The 20,851-nt window shown below is 61.0% G+C and overlaps 2 protein-coding genes across 4 annotated transcripts; both read left to right on the top strand.

Annotated features, from left to right (window-relative positions):
* Positions 1 to 6,164, top strand: CE2H19orf85 (chromosome E2 C19orf85 homolog). Its single transcript, XM_053210714.1, has 2 exons — positions 1 to 238; positions 5,042 to 6,164. Exons 1-2 carry the CDS (start codon positions 66 to 68, stop codon positions 5,496 to 5,498), a joined length of 630 nt encoding a protein of 209 aa, XP_053066689.1. The 5' UTR covers positions 1 to 65; the 3' UTR covers positions 5,499 to 6,164.
* A 604-nt stretch (positions 6,165 to 6,768) lies between these two features.
* On the top strand, positions 6,769 to 20,836 carry ISOC2 (isochorismatase domain containing 2). 3 transcript variants are annotated; one of them, XR_008293669.1, is made up of 7 exons: positions 6,769 to 6,923; positions 10,547 to 10,684; positions 18,094 to 18,303; positions 18,581 to 18,651; positions 18,786 to 18,903; positions 19,768 to 19,893; positions 20,439 to 20,836. XR_008293669.1 is itself a non-coding variant. In XM_053210699.1 (6 exons), the coding sequence occupies exons 2-6, from the start codon at positions 10,550 to 10,552 to the stop codon at positions 20,517 to 20,519; spliced, it is 615 nt and encodes a 204-aa protein (XP_053066674.1). In that variant the 5' UTR covers positions 6,769 to 6,923; positions 10,547 to 10,549; the 3' UTR covers positions 20,520 to 20,835. The 3 variants fall into 3 exon arrangements, 2 of the variants coding, with proteins under 2 accessions (XP_053066674.1, XP_053066675.1); XM_053210699.1 differs by lacking the exon at positions 19,768 to 19,893 and having other exon boundaries at positions 20,439 to 20,835; XM_053210700.1 differs by lacking the exon at positions 19,768 to 19,893 and having other exon boundaries at positions 6,869 to 6,986.
* The last annotated feature ends 15 nt before the right edge of the window (positions 20,837 to 20,851 follow it).

The raw sequence follows: 20,851 nt of genomic DNA, 5'->3' as shown, positions 1-20,851 counted from the left end.
GATGTGGAAGCAGCTTTCTGACCAGCAGCGATACTGTGGAGGGGCTATTCTAGATCACCCCAGCCATGCACCCCGGGGCCCCCACAGCCTCTGGGGGCTCTGAGCCCAGCCCTCGGGAGCTGTGTGCCTTCGTGAGTGGGGCAGCCGCCCACGTGCTACGTGCCCTACACCCTCGGAGGACCCGGCCCCCCAAAAGGAGGCCCAACCACAGGAGGTTTCTGCACAACCAGATCTGCCGGTGAGGAGGGGTGGAGGGTGGGAGATGGGCAGAGGGGGAGGGGGAGGGGTCAGACACCTCAGAGTCGGGGAGACCAGGCTCAGAACACAGAGAAGGGGACCCCAGGGCTGGACGCAATCAACACTCAGGATGCATTTGTTGAGCATAAACTGTGGGCCAGGCCCGAGATCCATTAGCGCAAGGCGGACAAAATTCCCTGCCTTCATAGAGCTTGTGTTCCAGCAGGAAGGTGGCCGGCAAGGGACAGCCACATAATGTCAGTGAGACAGTATGACGCTACACGGACCAACCTTGGAAAGCTGATTGATCCCGTGTGAAAGAGGCCAGACACAAAAGGCCACCTGTTTGTTGTATGATTCCATTTGTGTGAAATGTCTAGAACAGGCAGAGCCAGAAAACGGGGTAGCAGGGCCAGAGGAGGCACCTCTGGAGGCAAGTGGGGGTGGCGCGTGATTGGCAGGGGGTTCATGGATTCTTCCCGGGGTGATGAAAAGTTCTGGAACTAATTAGAGGTGGTAGTTGCACACTGTGAATGTCCTAAATGCCACTGAACTGCACGTGTAAAGGGGTTCAGTTATGTGAATTTCACTTCAATTTTTTAAAATGATATGGCATGTTATAAGGTGATAAGTGCTATGGAGGGCATGCGGGGGTGGGGGAAGGACTGGGTAAGGTGTCAGGGAAGGCTCAGCTTAGAAGGTGCCAACAGAGCCAAGACCTGACTGAAGCCAGAGGATAAGACCTGTGGATGTCTGCGGGAAGAGCATTCCAGGCAAGGGGCAGCAAGTGCAAAGACCCTGAGGCAGGAACATCCCTGGAATGTTTGAGGACCAATGTGGCTAGAATAGGGTGAAAGGGGACAGGGGGAGGGAATTAGGTTCTAAAGAAACAGGAGCTCCCCATTTAGCACTTGACCAGCCAACTTCTTGGTCTTTGCCCATCCTGTTCCCTTTGTGGGGCAATGTCCTTCACCGTCTCTGGGAGTGTAGATGGGAACCTCAGCTCCTCAGTTCTCTCTGCTCAAGCCTGTCCCCGCTCTCACACCCCGCCCAGCCCCATCCCACCCTACCCTGTGCTCTCTCCTCGCTCTGTGACAGTGACCATTTTTTGAGCACTTTCAGGTGTCAGGTACACCACACTAAGGCTTTGACATATAATATGTCACTTAATGCTCCCAAGAGACCTGCACAGTAGGTTGACTTTGTCCTTATGTTGCAGACAAAGAGTCTCATCATGGTGATGGTGATGGTGGTGATAATAATGGTGATGATGGTGATGATGGTGGTGATCAACACTCATGTGCCAGGTGCTTGTTCTAAGTACTTTAGTGGTAACTGGTAATACTCACAATGAATAGGAGCTCATTAATCCCCCATAGTAACCCCAGGAAGTAGATGTTATTATAATCCCCATTTTTCAAAGAGGAAACTGAGGCACAGAGAGACGAAGTTACTCGTCCAAGGACCTGCTTTTCTGCGAGTAGGTTGTTCCTCCCAGCCAGCCCAGAATCTTGTCCCAGGAGGTCTCGGAACCAAATTTGAGCAAATAGGAGCCTCGTCCAGCCTAACTCCTGCCTCCATACTGCAAACCCCCTTCCACCAGAATGCCCAGCCCTGACCGGCCCAGAATGTTCACCACCACCACTCTACAAACCCATTATCGAAGAGGAAAACACGCATCTCCCCAAACACGGTCCAGCCCTTCGTCCCAGAGCGAGCCTTCTAACTCCTCCCCAGCCCCCCTTGTCAACCACTTCAAGGACCCCTCCCCATCTGCAGCCCCAACCTGGAGGGCTCCCTGCTCACTCCCAGTCTGGACCCCGTGCTAATGCCAGTCTCTCACCTCCCAGGTCCCCCCTCTACCCTCCCCAGCTCAGCTTCCCCACTCCCCAGGGCCAGCTTCTCTCCTATAGCATCCCAGATATTCCCACCCCCATGCCTGGCCCTGCCACATACTCCCCAGAGACCCAGGCCACCCACGAGGCGGCACAGGCAGCTATGGAGTATATTCCCCTGAGCGCCCGGGCTCACCCTGAGAAAATCCAGGTCAGAGGCAAACTACCTTCAGCATCTTCCCACCCACGTCCTCCTCCTCCCCCCAGGTCCCCTCAGGCCCTGCCCCCTCAGGAGTCCCCTCCCACCCTGGACATGGATTTTTGGCTTTTCGTTGTGAAGGATTTCCAGCCCATAGAAACGTCACGACAGTTGTCTGATGCAGCAGACCAGCGGCATCTGGTCTGCATCTGAACCCCAGACCAGCAGCGTCAGCACCTCAGCATGGTGTGGCGATGTGCCAGAAACGCAGCTTCTCGGACGCCACCCCGGGCCTGCAGAACCCAAAGTTCCGGGGCCCGAGGACCTGTGTTCCCATCAGCCCTCCGGGTGTTCCGCCAGGCACTCAAGTTTGAGAAATGCTGCCACTCACGTACCACTGCTGAGACTTTACTGCCGATGACATCTTAGCCTACTTCCTTCGCCTATCGTCCTAAAAGAGCTGTAGTAAATCACAGACGTCATGACTCTTCGGCCCTAAATGTCATTTATACTTAAGTTTGTTCAAATCAACTCCCCCTTCTGCCCCTCCCATTCTCTGTCATTTAACCTGACCTGCCCTCTCTGAATTTTTCCCAGGGGCACTCAGAGTAGAACTATCCTCCTTAGCTCCAGAGACAGTTCCAGAGCGTCAGCTCTCACTAACTTATTTAGAAGCCTGTTTTCTTGTGGTAAAATATACACGACGTGAAATTCACCATTTCGAATATTTTAAAGTGTATGCTTCGTGGGTGTTTCCTACGTTCGTAATGTTTTGCGACCGATTACCTCTGTCTGGTTCCAGAACATTTTCATCACCCCCAAAGGAGATCCCATACCCATTAGTAGTACTAGGCAGTCACTCGCCACCCCTCCTTCCCCAGAACCTGACAGACACCAATCTGCTTTCTGTCTCTGGGGATTTGCCTATTGTGGACATTTCATGTACACAGAAACATACAGCATCAGACTCGTTTTTAAATAAAACCTTTGGGGGGGGGGCTGGGTGGCTCAGTCAGTACAGTGTCCAGCTTCGGCTCAGGTCACGATCTCACGGTTTGTGAGTTGGAGTCCCGCGTCGGACCCTGTGCTGACAACTCGGAGCCTGGAGCTTGCTTCGGATTCTGTGTCTCCTTCTCTCTCTGCCCCTCTCCACTTGTGCTCTGTCTCTCAAAAATAAACAAAACTTAAAAAAAAAAAAGAAAAAAAAAACAACTACAAGAAATGCACACATTGTCAGCATAGAGCTTGATGAATGCTCCCAAAAGGAACCCACTCGTGTAAGCAACACTCAGATCCAGGAACAGGGCACTTCTGGCCCCCGGAGGCCCTCATCGTGTCTCCTTCCCAGAAGTTGCCATCGTGATTTCTTTGTCATTGGGTCACCCCATTTAAAAAAAAAAATTAATGTTTATTTTTGAGAGAGAGACAGACAGAGCATGGGGGTGGGGGCGGCGCAGAGAGAGGGAGACACAGAATCTGGCTCTGGCGGTTGAGGCTCCAGGCTCTGAGCTGTCAGCACAGAGTCTGGCTCGGGGTTTGAACTCATGGACCACGGGATCATGACCTGACCCAAAGTTGGACGCTTAACTGACTAAGCCACCCAGGCGCCCCCAGGGGAACCCCATCTTTGACCTTTAAATGGAATCGTGCAGCTACTAATTGCAAGTCTCACTGCTTTTGCTCAACATTATGCTTGTGCATTAGTCTGCTAGACCTTCCAGAATCGAGCACCACAGGCTGGGTGGCTGGAACAACAGAAATTTACTTTCTCACCCAATCCGAGACCAGGTGCTGGCAGGGTGAGGCCTCTCTCCTTGGTTTGTAGGTGGCCTGTGTCTTCACGTGGTCTTCCCTCTACGGGCCCTAATCTCTCATTGGATTAGAGACCACCCTCAGGGGTCTCCAAATACAGTCACATTCTAAGGTACTGGGGGTTAAAACTCCAACATACGAATTTTAGGGGGACGATAGTGAGCCCATTGCTGTCAGATCCATCCATATAGTTCTTGAGGGATAGGAATGCTGGGTGGGGGAGGCCAGTGCAGTGGCAGCTGCAGTCATCCAAGTGGGAAATGCTGGCGACTTGAACCAAGAATTGGTGGAGATGAGAGGTGGGCAGATTTAAGAGCTCTGCCGGAAGTAGAACTCACAGGGCATCAGTGTTACAGGTGCACCCCTAGCCCACAGTGCGCCTTTGTGTGAAAAACATTTGTCAAGGCATCCTTTCCTTCTGACGTCTTTTACTTTTTTCCCCCTAAGTTTATTTTTTTTTGAGAGAGAGAGAGAGAGCTAGCAGGGGGTGGGGGCTGGGGGGTGGGGGCGGGCAGAGAGAGCGAATCCCAAGCAAGCTCTGAACTGTCAGTACAGAGCCGGAAGCGGGGCTCAAACTCACAAACCGTGAGACCACGTGTGACCGGAGTCGAAATCAAGAGTCAGACGCTTAACCGACAAGCCACCCAGACGCCCCCGTTTTTCACTTTTATATGTTGGAATGTGGCCATAATAAATGTAAATGACAAAAGACGTGCATTATAGCGGAACTGGACTTGCTGCCTTGTGCAGTACACAAACCCCACAGCCGTTCAGGGCTCCCCTATGAACGGGATTGGAAAAACTGAATTGTCAGACTCAAGAAAATGGACCCAGGGGCGGGGAGACTAGCACGGAGAAAAAAGATGGAGAGGAAAGGAAGAGGGAAACCACTCCCGGGAGGGCAGACAGGAGGCGAATGCTTGACGGCCACACAGCTCATATGTCTGTCTCTCTGCAGGCAGTTTGCCAACATTGAGGCTGCCACCCGGCGCCTGGCCCTGTCTATCCTGTCTCAGAAGGCACCTCCCCAGAGACCGCCACCCCGAAGGCCGCCCCCGCCACCTCCGTCCCCCTTCCTGGGGGTGGCCTGTGCTGTGGCCCCCACTGAGGAGCCCTGCGCCAGCCCTGGCCCAAGTCTCGCCGCCCTGGATGCCTCCACCCTCGACCTCTTTGATGACATTGCACTCACCCCAGAGTGTCCCTCAGTGCCATCTGGTCTATCCCACTGTGCTTGGGGCCAGCCAGACCTGAGGCAGGCCTCACATTTCTATAACCGCTTGCCCCCTACCCTGAATGCACTGGACGAAGTGGACGGGCTCTGGGCTCCTGAGGGGGACTGGGTGGGCAGGTGGGAGGTGCCTTGTGCCTGTCACTCTCAGGGAACCCCTGAGGGCTGGGGGAACTGCTCCCCATGATGCCCAACCCACCCCCGCACCCTGGGACAAATCAGAGGTCCCCTTCATGATAGCTTAGCAAACACCCCCAGGAACCCCTTGTCCCATCCACTCCCCTCCTGGAAGCCCCTGGGAACATGAATCAAGCCCAGACCCCCACCTATGACCACGGCCTCACAGGGCTCCCCGGTTCAGGTCCCCCACTTCTGCCTCTGCCAGAGGTGCCCCTCACACTCTCCCACACCCCCAACTTCTCTCTTCTTTTTCCCCAGCCCCATCTTCTCAGTGTCTGCCTCTCCAGTTCCCTCTCACCTTGGCTCATCTCTGCCTAATGTCTGGTCTTGTCTCATTTATTCTCAAATATGTACTGAGCACCTACTATGTGTCAGGCCCCATCTAGGTGCTGAGGATTCGGCAATGAATAAACTGTTAAATAAACATTTAAGGGGTTTGGGGGGTAGGGCACCGGTAGGGGTGATCGACAGTAAATGAATATGCCGGTACCTTTTTAAAATGCAACATAAACTTCCAATTTCAGGTTGGAATTAGTGCTGTGAAGAAAATAAAGCAGAGACCTGATGGAGTGTCTGTCTGACATCTGGTGCTCAGGGAAAGCCTTGAATGACAAGAAGGAGCTGGCTGAGAAAAGGTCTGGGGTTCTGGGCACAGGAGACAGCATGCGCAAAGGCCCTGAGGTGGCTGAAGCAGAGTAAGCAGGGGGATCGCGGTAAGAGATGAGGTCACAGAGATGAAAAAGGCCGACATGAATTGGGAGTAGTTTGGATTTCATTCCGAGATTTTTTCTCAACCCCATTCCCAAGCACAGAGTCTAAATATTACAAACATCACCCTGGGAGGCAGATGCAGTACAGATGGTGAAACTGAGACTGAGCGGGGTTGCAAGGACTTCAGTTCCCTTTCTTGTAAAGTGCTTGGGTGTCTTGATAAGTTTCTGACTCTTGACTCAAAGGCCAGCGTTGGAACCCCAGGCCTGCCTCCACCCTGGGCACACCTCTCACTCCCTCTTTCTGGGCCTCAGGGGTCTCCTCTAGACCACAGGAGGGCGACCCGCCGCCCCAGCTGGAATTCGCTGTCTCTGCACTCACCGAGCCGCTCTGTCCCGGGCCCGCCATTCACGCCCTTCCCGGTTCCCCATTGGTCGGACGCGCTGCCTTCCCGCCCCCTCCCACCGGCGGACCAATCACGCTCTCAGGATGGACATCCTGCCCGGCACCGCCCCTCCAAGGAGGGCTAAGCAGCTCCGCTTGTAGGTTGGCCGGCCTCAGGGTCGGGGGCAGAGCTTGGCGAGCGCCGATTGGGCGGCTCGGCCTGGGTGGGCGGGACGCGGACCGCGGGGCGGGCCACGTGTCGGAACAGTGCAAAACGGTGACCCTGCCTTGGAAAGGGGCGGGAGGACCGGAGCGGCGTGAGTCCCGGCTCGGAGCGGTGAGTGTCCCCCAGGCCTCTCCAGCGGAGGGGTGGGCCAGGCTGGAAACCAGCGCCTTCCGGGTAAGGCCCCCCAGCGCCTCGGGGGCGCTGACCTTCCCGCTTTTCAAGTGGGGAAACTGAGGCTTTGCCAGGACGTCCGGGCCGAGGTGACACAGCCAGGGCGAGGACTCCTGCCGGCCCTACAGAATTGGCTGACCGGGGACTCGAACCTTCCACGGGTCGCGCCCGCCCTTTGTGCATCACTGGCCGAGTTTTGCATCGTCCCTATGGGGTGGGTTAGTTTGACCCCTATTTCTCCGATGAGGCAACGGAGGCTCAGACAGCGTGAAGTTTGCCCAGGGTCACACTGCCAGGGAATCCTGGCTGCAGGGCTGCAGGGTTGCACGCCCCACCCTCCCCCGCTACTGCCCCTCCTCCTCCGGCCTTTGACTCCCCCCACCTGGAGCTCAGATCTCTCTCTCCCTAACAGCATTTCTGAGTCAGTCTCCAGCCCAGACCTCTCCACATTCACACGCGCGCGCACACACACACACACTCCCCACCCTCCACCCTCAGTATTTCATCTCCCCCAAACCACTTCCCCTTTCCAGGTCCCCAGTTAGTCCCTAGGACCTACCACCCACGGACCGGAAACCTGTAGATCTTCCTCCTTGCTCCTTCCCCCACAGCCAGCGGCACCTGCCCCCTGAATCTCTCTGTCCTGCCTCCTCCTCTCTCTTCTCTCTGCCTAAAGTGGAGCCCAGGCCTCACCTTTGTCCACCTAGACTCCAGCCCCGGTTTTCTCCTGGCCTCCACCCTTTTATCTGATACTTTGAAAACTTTTTATGGAAATATACTGCATACCCAGGGGGGAAAAGCCACACATACAAATCACAAATACCTCAAATAACTTTTCACATAGCCAACGCTCTGGTGTAAACAACATCCAAATCCAGAAGTAGAACTCCCCACTGCATCCCAGAAGCCCCGCTGCCTTGTGCCCCTTTCTTTACTGCTGCCCAATGATAACCATTATAACTTTACTAACACAGATTGGTTTTGCTGGGTTCTCAGCTTATCTAAGTATTTTATCGTATATATTACGGACCAGACAACCTATCACACACTGTCCACACTTCAAAAGGAACAGTACTCAGTGAAAATAAGATTTCCTTCATACCCTGTCCCTCAGTGACCCATCCCCCCCACCTGAAGCACCTCCACATGTACCCACCAGAGACAGCAAATATAGGAGCAGAAAACTCACGTTTTCTCTTCTTTGGGGAGACGAAGAGGGAAGCATTGCTGTGTATACTGTTCTGCTTCTTTTCACTGTTAACATCTCTTGTTACTCAAAGAGCTTCCTTGTAATTTTCCCTGGCTACAAAGAATTCCATACTACAGCTATACCATAACTTACATAACCAGAACCCTAACCATAGACGTTTACATGTATTTCCATTCCTTTGCTCAGCGGAAAAGTCCCATAATGAATAACCAAAAAGTCTGGTAGGGAATACCCTTGTGTCATTTCACGTGTATGTCTGCAGGGTAAATACTTAGCACATTTTCTGGTCACAGGGTTCATGTAACTAGAATTTTGAGAAACCTTGGCCACATGTGTTTCCCTGGGGGTTGTTGGAAAACACACTCCTACCAGCCTGAAAGGGAGATCTTTGTGGCTTCAGACACCCTGTCCTGCCTAGGCTTTCAGCCATGATAGCCCTGATCTGACCCTGTCCCTCCTGTCTCCTGAAAAGTTAGAAGGGAAGTGAGGAGAGCAGCCCGGGTGGAGGGAACCACACAGGGGAAGGACTTGGCTGGGATGGTTCCAGGCGCCTTGCCTGAGCAGGTTACATTTTAGTCCTGAGGACCTGAGAGCAGCCCTGGAAGGTGAGGGCTAAGACAGGGGAGTAACAGAGTCAACCTTGTGTTTTCAGAAAGATTGTTTTCTCTCTCTCCCTCCACTTCCTCGGGGGAGACTTTTGCAGACTCTGCCAAGATAGATCAGGTTCCCTCGAAATCCCAGCACTGATCGCAGTCGTAATTAATGTGATTAATTCATTCAGTGCGGTTTTGTTTTTGTGGGAGTTTCCATTCCTTTTTTTTTTCTTTTTAGACAAAATTCACATAGCATAAAATTCTTCCTTGTAACCACCCATGAGTTTTTACACTGTTTCTACACTATGTTGCCCATAGAAAACATTTTCTACAGTAGATGTGTTCATTTGAAAGAATCGTCATAAACAGCCTGTGCGCCCACCAGCCAGCCTCCAGACTTCCCCCGTATTAACCATTTCACCTTCCCCTGGGTCTGCAGGTTCTCCCATGTCCCACATAAGTTAACGAGTAAATGAGTGAACACGCCGAGGGCGTGAGACGTGCAGACATGAGCGGGGCCAGAACCCCCAGTTGAGCAGCAACTTGGGGACCCTGGGACTCAAGCCTCCTGGGCATATGGGCTGGGACATGCCGAGACTCTCGGAGGCGGGGAGGGAGCCACTCTGACTGGGGCGGGGGGCGGGGCTTGCTGTCCTCTAGTCCTGTGGGACGGGGGGGGGGGGGGGGGGGGGGGGGGGGGGGGCAAGTCGTGGACCCCTTGGGTCTCAGTGGCCTCCCCTGTAACAGGGCTGCTGGGCAGGTGATTCCAACAGCCCCACCCCCCGCCTTTTTTCATTGTGCTAAAGTACAAGTCACGAAATTGACCATTTCGGCCATTTTTAAGCGTACCATTAAGTGGCAGTTAACAAATATTCATGACGTTGCCACCACCTAGTTTGAGAATGTGCTCATCAGCCCAGCAGCAACACCGCACACAGGAGGCAGTCAGCCCTCATTGTCCCCACCCCAGCCCCCCACCAGTCTGCTCCCTGTCTCTGGATTGGATCCCTGTGGACGTTTCATGTGAATGGGCTCCCACAACGTGTGGCCTCTGGTGACTGGCCTCGTTCGTGGGCGCGGCGATCTTGGGGTTCACCCATGATGTAGCATGTAGCAGTGTCTCATTCTTTCTGCGGATGAATAACAGTCCCCTGTGCAGGTGCACAGGCCTTTCCTTCTACGACCTGCAGGGATGTGCAGCCTGCATGTTGCATGAGGGTAAACTGAGTTTCAGAGGCTGCGTAGGGGGAGTCAGACTTGAAGAGCCTCACTCAGGACACTGCCACTGCACCTGGGCTCTGGTTTTCATCCGGAATCACACCCGCGCCCTGTTACCTGCTGTGGGCCCTCCGGCCTTCACCTCCCTCCTCTGTTCCCCACCCCCACCCCGAAGGGCAGGGTGAGGATCACAGTTGGAGTGTTCCTTGTGGAGGGCAGAGGGTGACCTTGATGTTGCCGTGTATCCTGGAAGGAAAAGGCTTTCCCAGGGACCTTGGGAGAGTGAGGTTGGGAGCACCAGGTGGTCAAGGTCAGAGAAGGCTTCCCTGGGAAAGTGACCTCTCAGCCGAGTAGGACGTATTAAGAAACAAATGGATTCTGGGCCCAGGGATCTGTGGACACGAAGGGCTGCACATGGGAAGGGGGAGGTTTCCAAAGGACTGTGTGGGACCCTCACGGGTCTGAGTGCACGGACCCTGGACAGGGAGTCAAAGCCCCTGCCCTGACTGGCCCCTCCCTCTCGCACCTCTGCCCAACTCCAGGACATGGCAGCTGTGAGGCCCAACCTGGGCCGAGTGCTCCCTGGGTCGTCTATCCTCTTCCTGTGTGACATGCAGGAGAAGTTCCGCCATGTCGCCTGCTTCCCCCAGATAGTCTCTGTGGCCGCCCGAATGCTCAAGGTACAGCCCCTCCTCCCTCAGACCCAGGAGTCCTGCCCCCAGCCCCTCCTCCCTCAGACCCAGGAGTCCTGCCCCCAGCCCCTCCTCCCTCAGACCCAGGAGTCCTGCCCCCAGCCCCTCCTCCCTCAGACCCAGGAGTCCTGCCCCCAGCCCCTCCTCCCTCAGACCCAGGAGTCCTGCCCCCAGCCCCTCCTCCCTCAGACCCTGAAGTCCTGACCCCCAGGCCCCTCCTCCCTCAGACCCAGGAATCAGGCCCCCAGCCCTCCTCCTTAAGACCCAGGGGTCCTGCCCCCAGCCCCTCCTCCCTCAGACCCAGGAGTCCAGGCCCCCAGCCCCTCCTCCTTCAGATCCAGGAGTCTAGACCCCCAGCCCCTCCTCGCTCAGACCCAGGAGTCCAGACCCCAGTCCCTCCTCCCTCAGACCCAGGAGTCCAGACCCCCAGCCCCTCCTCCCTCAGACCCAGGAGTCCTGCCCCCAGCCCCTCCTCCCTCAGACCCAGGAGTCCTGCCCCCAGCCCCTCCTCCCTCAGACCCAGGAGTCCTGCCCCCAGCCCCTCCTCCCTCAGACCCAGGAGTCCTGACCCCCGGCCCCTCCTCCCTCAGACCCAGGAGTCCTGGCCCCAGCCCCTCCTCCCTCAGACCCAGAGTCCAGGCCCCAGCCCCTCCTACTTCAGACCCAGGCCCCCAGCCCCTCCTCCCTCAGACCCAGGAGTCCTGGCCCCAGCCCCTCCTCCCTCAGACCCAGGAGTCCTGGCCCCCAGCCCCTCCTCCCTCAGACCCAGGAGTCCTGGCCCCAGCCCCTCCTCCCTCAGACCAGGAATCAGGCCCCAGTCCCTCCTCCCTCAGACCCAGAGTCCAGGCCCCAGCCCCTCCTCCCTCAGACCCAGGAGTCCAGACCCCCAGCGCCCTCCTCCCTCAGACCCAGGAGTCCTGGCCCAGCCCCCTCCTCCCTCAGACCCAGGAGTCCTGCCCCCAGCCCCTCCTCCCTCAGACTCAGGACTCCTGCCCCAGCCCCTCCTCCCTCAGACCCAGGAGTCCTGACCCCCAGCCCCTCCTCCCTCAGACCCAGGAGTCCAGGCCCCTGCCCCTCCTCCTTCAGATCCAGGAGTCCTCACCCCCAGCCCCTCCTCCCTCAGACCCAGGAGTCCTGCCCCCAGCCCCTCCTCCCTCAGACCCAGGAGTCCTGCCCCCAGCCCCTCCTCCCTCAGACCCAGGAGTCCAGACCCCAGCGCCCTCCTCCCTCAGACCCAGGAATCAGGCCCCCAGCCCCTCCTCCCTCAGACCCAGGAGTCCAGACCCCCAGCGCCCTCCTCCCTCAGACCCAGGAGTCCGACCCCAGCGCCCTCCTCCTCAGACCCGGAGTCCAGCCCAGCGCCCACCTCCCTCAGACCCAGGAATCAGGCCCCCAGCCCCTCCTCCCTCAGACCCAGGAGTCCTGGCCCCCGGCCCCTCCTCCCTCAGACCCAGGAGTCCTGACCCCCGGCCCCTCCTCCCTCAGACCCAGGAGTCCTACCCCCAGCCCCTCTTCCCTCAGACCTGGAGGAGCCCACTCCCCCAGCCCCCTCCTCCCTCAGACCCAGGAGTCCAGGCCTCCAACCCCCTCCTCCCTCAGACCCAGAAGTCCTGCCCCCAGCCCCTCCTCCCTCAGACCCAGGAGTCCTCACCCCCCAGCCCCTCCTCCCTCAGACCCAGGAGTCCTGGCCCCCAGCCCCTACTCCCTCAGACCCAGGAGACCTGCCCCCAGCCCCTCCTCCCTCAGACCCAGGAGTCCAGACTCCAGCCCCTCCTCCCTCAGACCCAGGAATCAGGCCCCCAGCCCCTCCTCCCTCAGACCCAGGAATCAGGCCCCCAGCCCCTCCTCCCTCAGACCCAGGAGTCCAGACCCCCAGCGCCCTCCTCCCTCAGACCCAGGAGTCCTGGCCCCCAGTCCCTCCTCCCTCAGACCCAGGAGTCCTGCCCCAGCCCCCTCCTCCCTCAGACCCAGGAGTCCAGACCCCCAGCCCCTCCTCCATCAGACCCAACAGTCCAGATCCTCAGTCCCTCCTCCATCAGACCCAACAGTCCAGATCCTCAGTCCCTCCTCCCTCAGACCCAGGAGTCCAGACCCCAGCCCCTCCTCCCTCAGACCCAGGAGTCCTGGCCCCAGCCCCTCCTCCCTCAGACCCAGGAGTCCAGACCCCAGCCCCTCCTCCATCAGACCCAACAGTCCAGATCCTCAGTCCCTCCTCCATCAGACCCAACAGTCCAGATCCTCAGTCCCTCCTCCCTCAGACCCAGGAGTCCTGGCCCCGGCCCCTCCTCCCTCAGACCCAGGAGTCCTACCCCCAGCCCCTCTTCCCCAGACCTGGAGGAGCCCAGTCCCCCAGCCCCTCCTCCCTCAGACCCAGGAGTCCAGGCCTCCAGCCCCCTCCTCCCTCAGACCCAGAAGTCCTGCCCCCAGCCCCTCCTCCCTCAGACCCAGGAATCAGGCCCCCAGCCCCTCCTCCCTCAGACCCAGGAGTCCTGACCCCTGGCCCCTCCTCCCTCAGTCCCAGGAGTCCAGACCCCAGCGCCCTCCTCCCTCAGACCCAGGAGTCCTCACCCCCCAGCCCCTCCTCCCTCAGACCCAGGAGTCCTGCCCCCAGCCCCTCCTCCCTCAGACCAGGAGTCCTGCCCCCAGCCCCTCCTCCCTCAGACCCAGGAGTCCAGACCCCCAGCGCCCTCCTCCCTCAGACCCAGGAATCAGGCCCCCAGCCCCTCCTCCCTCAGACCCAGGAGTCCAGACCCCCAGCGCCCTCCTCCCTCAGACCCAGGAGTCCAGACCCCCAGCGCCCTCCTCCCTCAGACCCAGGAGTCCTGGCCCCCGGCCCCTCCTCCCTCAGACCCAGGAGTCCTGACCCCCGGCCCCTCCTCCCTCAGACCCAGGAGTCCTACCCCCAGCCCCTCTTCCCTCAGACCTGGAGGAGCCCACTCCCCCAGCCCCCTCCTCCCTCAGACCCAGGAGTCCAGGCCTCCAACCCCCTCCTCCCTCAGACCCAGAAGTCCTGCCCCCAGGCCCCTCCTCCCTCAGACCCAGGAGTCCTCACCCCCAGCCCCTCCTCCCTCAGACCCAGGAATCAGGCCCCAGCCCTCCTCCCTCAGACCCAGGAGTCCAGACCCCTAGCCCCTCCTCCCTCAGACCCAGGAGTCCAGGCCCCCAGCCCCTCCTCCCTCAGACCCAGGAGTCCAGACTCCCAGCGCCCTCCTCCCTCAGACCCAGGAGTCCAGACCCCAGCGCCCTCCTCCCTCAGACCCAGGAGTCCAGACCCCCAGCGCCCTCCTCCCTCAGACCCAGGAGTCCTGACCCCAGCGTCCTCCTCCCTCAGACCAGGAGTCCAGACCCCAGCCCCTCCTCCCTCAGACCCAGGAGTCCTGCCCCCAGCCCCTCCTCCCTCAGACCCAGGAGTCCTGCCCCCAGCCCCTCCTCCCTCAGACCCAGGAGTCCTGCCCCCAGCCCCTCCTCCCTCAGACCCAGGAGTCCTGCCCCAGCCCCTCCTCCCTCAGACCCAGGAGTCCTGACCCCAGCCCCTCCTCCCTCAGACCCTGAAGTCCTGACCCCCAGGCCCCTCCTCCCTCAGACCCAGGAATCAGGCCCCCAGCCTCCTCCTTAAGACCCAGGGGTCCTGCCCCAGCCCCTCCTCCCTCAGACCCAGGAGTCCAGGCCCCCAGCCCCTCCTCCTTCAGATCCAGGAGTCTAGACCCCCAGCCCCTCCTCGCTCAGACCCAGGAGTCCAGACCCCCAGTCCCTCCTCCCTCAGACCCAGGAGTCCAGACCCCCCAGCCCCTCCTCCCTCAGACCCAGGAGTCCTGCCCCCAGCCCCTCCTCCCTCAGACCCAGGAGTCCTGCCCCCAGCCCCTCCTCCCTCAGACCCAGGAGTCCTGACCCCGGCCCCTCCTCCCTCAGACCCAGGAGTCCTGGCCCCAGCCCCTCCTCCCTCAGACCCAGAGTCCAGGCCCCAGCCCCTCCTACTTCAGACCCAGGCCCCCAGCCCCTCCTCCCTCAGACCCAGGAGTCCTGGCCCCAGCCCCTCCTCCCTCAGACCCAGGAGTCCTGGCCCCCAGCCCCTCCTCCCTCAGACCCAGGAGTCCTGGCCCCCAGCCCCTCCTCCCTCAGACCCAGGAATCAGGCCCCCAGTCCCTCCTCCCTCAGACCCAGAGTCCAGGCCCCAGCCCCTCCTCCCTCAGACCCAGGAGTCCAGACCCCCAGCGCCCTCCTCCCTCAGACCCAGGAGTCCTGGCCCAGCCCCCTCCTCCCTCAGACCCAGGAGTCCTGCCCCCAGCCCCTCCTCCCTCAGACTCAGGACTCCTGCCCCCAGCCCCTCCTCCCTCAGACCCAGGAGTCCTGACCCCCAGCCCCTCCTCCCTCAGACCCAGGAGTCCAGGCCCCTGCCCCTCCTCCTTCAGATCCAGGAGTCCTCACCCCCCAGCCCCTCCTCCCTCAGACCCAGGAGTCCTGCCCCCAGCCCCTCCTCCCTCAGATCCAGGAGTCCTCCCCCCAGCCCCTCCTCCCTCAGACCCAGGAGTCCAGACCCCCAGCGCCCTCCTCCCTCAGACCCAGGAATCAGGCCCCCAGCCCCTCCTCCCTCAGACCCAGGAGTCCAGACCCCCAGCGCCCTCCTCCCTCAGACCCAGGAGTCCAGACCCCAGCGCCCACCTCCCTCAGACCCAGGAATCAGGCCCCCAGCCCCTCCTCCCTCAGACCCAGGAGTCCTGGCCCCCGGCCCCTCCTCCCTCAGACCCAGGAGTCCTGACCCCCGGCCCCTCCTCCCTCAGACCCAGGAGTCCTACCCCAGCCCCTCTTCCCTCAGACCTGGAGGAGCCCACTCCCCCAGCCCCCTCCTCCCTCAGACCCAGGAGTCCAGGCCTCCAACCCCCTCCTCCCTCAGACCCAGAAGTCCTGCCCCCAGCCCCTCCTCCCTCAGACCCAGGAGTCCTCACCCCCCAGCCCCTCCTCCCTCAGACCCAGGAGTCCTGGCCCCAGCCCCTACTCCCTCAGACCCAGGAGACCTGCCCCAGCCCTCCTCCCTCAGACCCAGGAGTCCAGACTCCAGCCCCTCCTCCCTCAGACCCAGGAATCAGGCCCCCAGCCCCTCCTCCCTCAGACCCAGGAATCAGGCCCCCAGCCCCTCCTCCCTCAGACCCAGGAGTCCAGACCCCCAGCGCCCTCCTCCCTCAGACCCAGGAGTCCTGGCCCCCAGTCCCTCCTCCCTCAGACCCAGGAGTCCTGCCCCAGCCCCCTCCTCCCTCAGACCCCGGAGTCCAGACCCCCAGCCCCTCCTCCATCAGACCCAACAGTCCAGATCCTCAGTCCCTCCTCCATCAGACCCAACAGTCCAGATCCTCAGTCCCTCCTCCCTCAGACCCAGGAGTCCAGACCCCCAGCCCCTCCTCCCTCAGACCCAGGAGTCCTGGCCCCCAGCCCCTCCTCCCTCAGACCCAGGAGTCCAGACCCCCAGCCCCTCCTCCATCAGACCCAACAGTCCAGATCCTCAGTCCCTCCTCCATCAGACCCAACAGTCCAGATCCTCAGTCCCTCCTCCCTCAGACCCAGGAGTCCTGGCCCCCGGCCCCTCCTCCCTCAGACCCAGGAGTCCTACCCCCAGCCCCTCTTCCCCAGACCTGGAGGAGCCCAGTCCCCCAGCCCCCTCCTCCCTCAGACCCAGGAGTCCAGGCCTCCAGCCCCCTCCTCCCTCAGACCCAGAAGTCCTGCCCCCAGCCCCTCCTCCCTCAGACCCAGGAATCAGGCCCCCAGCCCCTCCTCCCTCAGACCCAGGAGTCCTGACCCCTGGCCCCTCCTCCCTCAGTCCCAGGAGTCCAGACCCCCAGCGCCCTCCTCCTCAGACCCAGGAGTCCTCACCCCCCAGCCCCTCCTCCCTCAGACCCAGGAGTCCTGCCCCCAGCCCCTCCTCCCTCAGACCCAGGAGTCCTGCCCCCAGCCCCTCCTCCCTCAGACCCAGGAGTCCAGACCCCCAGCGCCCTCCTCCCTCAGACCCAGGAATCAGGCCCCCAGCCCCTCCTCCCTCAGACCCAGGAGTCCAGACCCCCAGCGCCCTCCTCCCTCAGACCCAGGAGTCCAGACCCCCAGCGCCCACCTCCCTCAGACCCAGGAATCAGGCCCCCAGCCCCTCCTCCCTCAGACCCAGGAGTCCTGGCCCCCGGCCCCTCCTCCCTCAGACCCAGGAGTCCTGACCCCCGGCCCCTCCTCCCTCAGACCCAGGAGTCCTACCCCCAGCCCCTCTTCCCTCAGACCTGGAGGAGCCCACTCCCCCAGCCCCCTCCTCCCTCAGACCCAGGAGTCCAGGCCTCCAACCCCCTCCTCCCTCAGACCCAGAAGTCCTGCCCCCAGCCCCTCCTCCCTCAGACCCAGGAGTCCTCACCCCCCAGCCCCTCCTCCCTCAGACCCAGGAATCAGGCCCCCAGCCCCTCCTCCCTCAGACCCAGGAGTCCAGACCCCTAGCCCCTCCTCCCTCAGACCCAGGAGTCCAGGCCCCCAGCCCCTCCTCCCTCAGACCCAGGAGTCCAGACTCCCAGCGCCCTCCTCCCTCAGACCCAGGAGTCCAGACCCCCAGCGCCCTCCTCCCTCAGACCCAGGAGTCCAGACCCCCAGCGCCCTCCTCCCTCAGACCCAGGAGTCCTGACCCCCAGCGTCCTCCTCCCTCAGACCCAGGAGTCCAGACCCCCAGCCCCTCCTCCCTCAGACCCAGGAGTCCTGACCCCCGGCCCCTCCTCCCTCAGACCCAGAGTCCAGGCCCCAGCCCCTCCTCCCTCAGACCCAGGAGTCCAGGCCCCCAGCCCCTCCTCCCTCAGACCCAGGAGTCCTGACCCCCGGCCCCTACTCCCTCAGACCCAGGAGTCCTCACCCCCCAGCCCCTCCTCCCTCAGACCCAGGAGTCCTGCCCCAGCCCCCTCCTCCCTCAGACCCAGGAGTCCTGCCCCCCGGCCCCTCCTCCCTCAGACCCAGGAGTCCTGACCCCCCGCCCCTCCTCCCTCAGACCCAGGAGTCCAGACCCCCAGTCCCTCCTCCCTCAGACCCAGGAATCAGGCCCCCAGCCCCTCCTCCCTCAGACCCAGGAGTCCAGACCCCCAGCGCCCTCCTCCCTCAGACCCAGAAGTCCTGCCCCAGCCCCCTCCTCCCTCAGACCCAGGAGTCCTGACCCCCGGCCCCTCCTCCCTCAGACCCAGGAGTCCTGACCCCCGGCCCCTCCTCCCTCAGACCCAGGAGTCCAGACCCCCAGTCCCTCCTCCCTCAGACCCAGGAATCAGGCCCCCAGCCCCTCCTCCCTCAGACCCAGGAGTCCAGACCCCCAGCGCCCTCCTCCCTCAGACCCAGAAGTCCTGCCCCCACAGGCCCCTCCCTTGGGCTCAGGCCTTTGTTTCCCCTCCCTAGCGCAGGTGGCCAGGCTGCTGGAGGTACCGGCTGTGCTGACGGAGCAGTACCCAGAAGGCCTGGGCCCCACGGTGCCCGAGCTGGGTGCTGAAGGCCTGCGGCCACTGGCCAAAACTTGCTTCAGCATGGTGCCCGCGGTGCAACAGGAGCTGGACACGCGGCCCCAGCTGCGCTCCGTGCTCCTCTGTGGCATTGAGACCCAGGCCTGCATCTTGGTGAGACCCCCAGCTAACCCCCGGGAACCTCCATCCTCAAAAGGATACCCTTCCCTGACGCCGAATCCTCTGTCCTTCTGGCAGGACCCCCTTCCTTACCTGGGACCGTCATCCCTCCCAGGACCCCTCTCTACCTCGTGCTCCCATGGGGCCCTAGGACCCTGCTGTAACATGGGGGCCCCCTGCCCTGATCTGAGGCTCCCTCATCCCCGTCCCCCTCCCCAGGCCCTTGTTCTTGTCTGGGGTTGAGGTTGCCCTTGACATGTCTCGCCCCCAGAACACGACCTTGGACCTCCTGGACCGGGGGCTGCAGGTCCATGTGGTGGTGGATGCCTGCTCCTCCCGCAGGTGAGGGGGTCCTGCTGAGGGGTGGGTGCACGTGTGCCCAGGTGGGGTGTCTAGGAGGAGTGGGATCCCTGCCAACCTTGCCGGGCGTCTGGGCGTGCGGGCCGAGGCACCAACAACCTCCATCTCCCGCGCAGCCAGGTGGACAGGCTGGTGGCACTGGCCCGGATGCGGCAGAGCGGCGCCTTCCTCTCCACCAGTGAGGGGCTCATTCTGCAGCTTGTGGGTGACGCCGCCCACCCCCAGTTTAAGGAGGTACTGGCCCCGCACCCTCCCCCCCACCGTCCCTGGTCTCCCTTCTCAGCACCCGCCACGTGGTGGTTGACAGCCTACATCTGGGAGCACAGCAGGCTGCTGCCTCCTGGCGGCCGAGTTCTAAGTCCCGTGAAGGGCAAGGGAAGCTGTCGGTGGCCATGAGGGCGGGGGAGAGAGCGAGAACGCAGGGGAGGGGCTGGGAGTGTTGGGGTGCAGAGGAGGGGTTGTGCGGGTGGTGTGGATGCAGGGGAGGGGCTGGGAGTGTTGGGGTGCAGAGGAGGGGTTGTGCGGGTGGTGTGGGAGGCCTCCTGGTGAAAGGTGGGTTTAGAGGGAAGTGAGGGTGGGAGACAGACAGGAACAAACAGTCCGCCAGAAGCCCTGCGTGGGAGCCCCTGACCCCCACCTCCGTCCCTTCCTCCCGTCTCTGGCCCTCAGTTGCGTCCCCCGCAGCCACCACCACCAGGTGGCCTTGCTAGTGCCCGGGTCTGACTAGGTAGCCCCAGCTGAGTCACACTGCTGGCCCTTAGGATGAAGGGACATGCCCCAGCCCTCTGAGGTTCGCCCTTGTGCCTCCTCTTAGGCCAGCTCTGTTGAGTTATTTGTTAAGCACCTACTATGGGCCAACCAATGGGGCAGGTCCTGGGGCAGCAGCCAAAGCCAGGGTGTATTCGGTTCCACGTTGTGGTCAGGCGCTGGAAGGGAGTGTTCAGAGTGTGTGAGAGAGAGGATGGGGCTCACAGCAGGGATGGCCCTTAAGCAGAGGCCTGCAGTGGGAGGGGCAGCGGCCGTCCAGAAAGTGTTCCTGGCCAAAGGAGCAGCTGAGGCAAAGGGCTGCAGGTGGACCGGAACTCGCCCTATTCAAAGAACCGGAGTGGGCCATGCTGAGTGCTCGGTGAGTGTGACAGGGGAGGAGGCAGAGAGGAGCCAGATCCGTGTCTTCCCGGAGTGGAGGGGTTTGCACAAGGGAGCTGGCCAGAGTCAGATCTGCAGGTTGGTCCCGGGTGGCCCATGGATGTGGGCGGGAGACCAGAGTGGAGGCAGTGGGGATGCAGATTGTGCTTATATTTCTGGAGGCAAGCAGGGTGGGGCTTGCTGATGGGTGCAATGTGGGGCTTTGGGAGAAGGCAGCCCCAGAGAGGCGGGTTGAGCATCGATGCTCCTGTGGTCTACTGGTTGGGGGAACACTATTGTGTAAGAGGCACTTGGATCAGAGTCCGGAGTTGAGGGGCAAGGCGTGGGCCGGATTTGGGAGCTGAGGGATGGGGGAGGTGAGACAGGAGCAGGGTGTAGACCAGAAGCTCCAGGACAGAGCCTACTGGCAGCAAGCCAGACAAGTGGACCAAGATGGCAGGTGATCATAACCCAGGCGGCTATGGTGGAAGGGAGGCCCGAGGAAAAGTCTTGAGAAGAGGGAGTGGTTGGTTTGGCCTGTCGCTGCCAAGAGGGCAAGGCCGATGAAAATGAAGAAGTGCCCTTCCAGATTGTCACAGACATGGGGACTCTTGACTCCCTGAACCCTCCTCTTCCCCCTACAGATCCAGAAGATCATCAAGGAGCCCGCGCCAGACAGCGGGCTGCTGGGCCTCTTCCAAGGCCAGAACCCCCTCTTCCGCTGAACTCCTCACCCTGAAGACCACCCTCCTGTCATCTGGACCTCAGTGGAATCACTTTGCCCCCATCCTTGGAATCCCAACAGTGGTGCAGTCCACCGGGAGTGCCACCCCCTCGGGAGGGGAGGTGGAGAGCTACCTTGCCATTGGGCCAGAGCTCCCGGAAATGCAAATGAGACTCGTGGAAGCTGGGCGGCAGTTGGCTGAGCAGAGGTGGGGGCGGGGCTCGGCCCCGGGCCACTTCAAGAGGCGGGAAGGGGAGGGGGAGGGAGTGTCACAGGCTGTGGGACCCGGACTTGCCGAATAAACATTGATGTGGCTGTGGGCCGAACCATTCT

Source organism: Acinonyx jubatus, chromosome E2 (genome assembly GCF_027475565.1).
Source record: "Acinonyx jubatus isolate Ajub_Pintada_27869175 chromosome E2, VMU_Ajub_asm_v1.0, whole genome shotgun sequence".
NCBI lineage: Eukaryota > Metazoa > Chordata > Mammalia > Carnivora > Felidae > Acinonyx > Acinonyx jubatus.
The sequence above is the reverse complement of the archived record's forward strand: the minus strand, read 5'-3'. Positions and strand labels throughout refer to the sequence as shown.

Bases quoted from the DNA above. Each gene is read 5' to 3' on its own strand.
- CE2H19orf85 (XM_053210714.1), top strand. From the start codon at position 66: ATGCACCCCGGGGCCCCCACAGCCTCTGGGGGCTCTGAGCCCAGCCCT. The intron at 239-5,041 runs GTGAGGAGGGGT...GTCTCTCTGCAG, and splicing joins CTGCACAACCAGATCTGCCG to GCAGTTTGCCAACATTGAGG.
- ISOC2 (XM_053210700.1), top strand. From the start codon at position 10,550: ATGGCAGCTGTGAGGCCCAACCTGGGCCGAGTGCTCCCTGGGTCGTCT. The intron at 18,304-18,580 runs GTGAGACCCCCA...TCTCGCCCCCAG, and splicing joins AGACCCAGGCCTGCATCTTG to AACACGACCTTGGACCTCCT. The intron at 18,904-20,438 runs GTACTGGCCCCG...TTCCCCCTACAG, and splicing joins CCCACCCCCAGTTTAAGGAG to ATCCAGAAGATCATCAAGGA.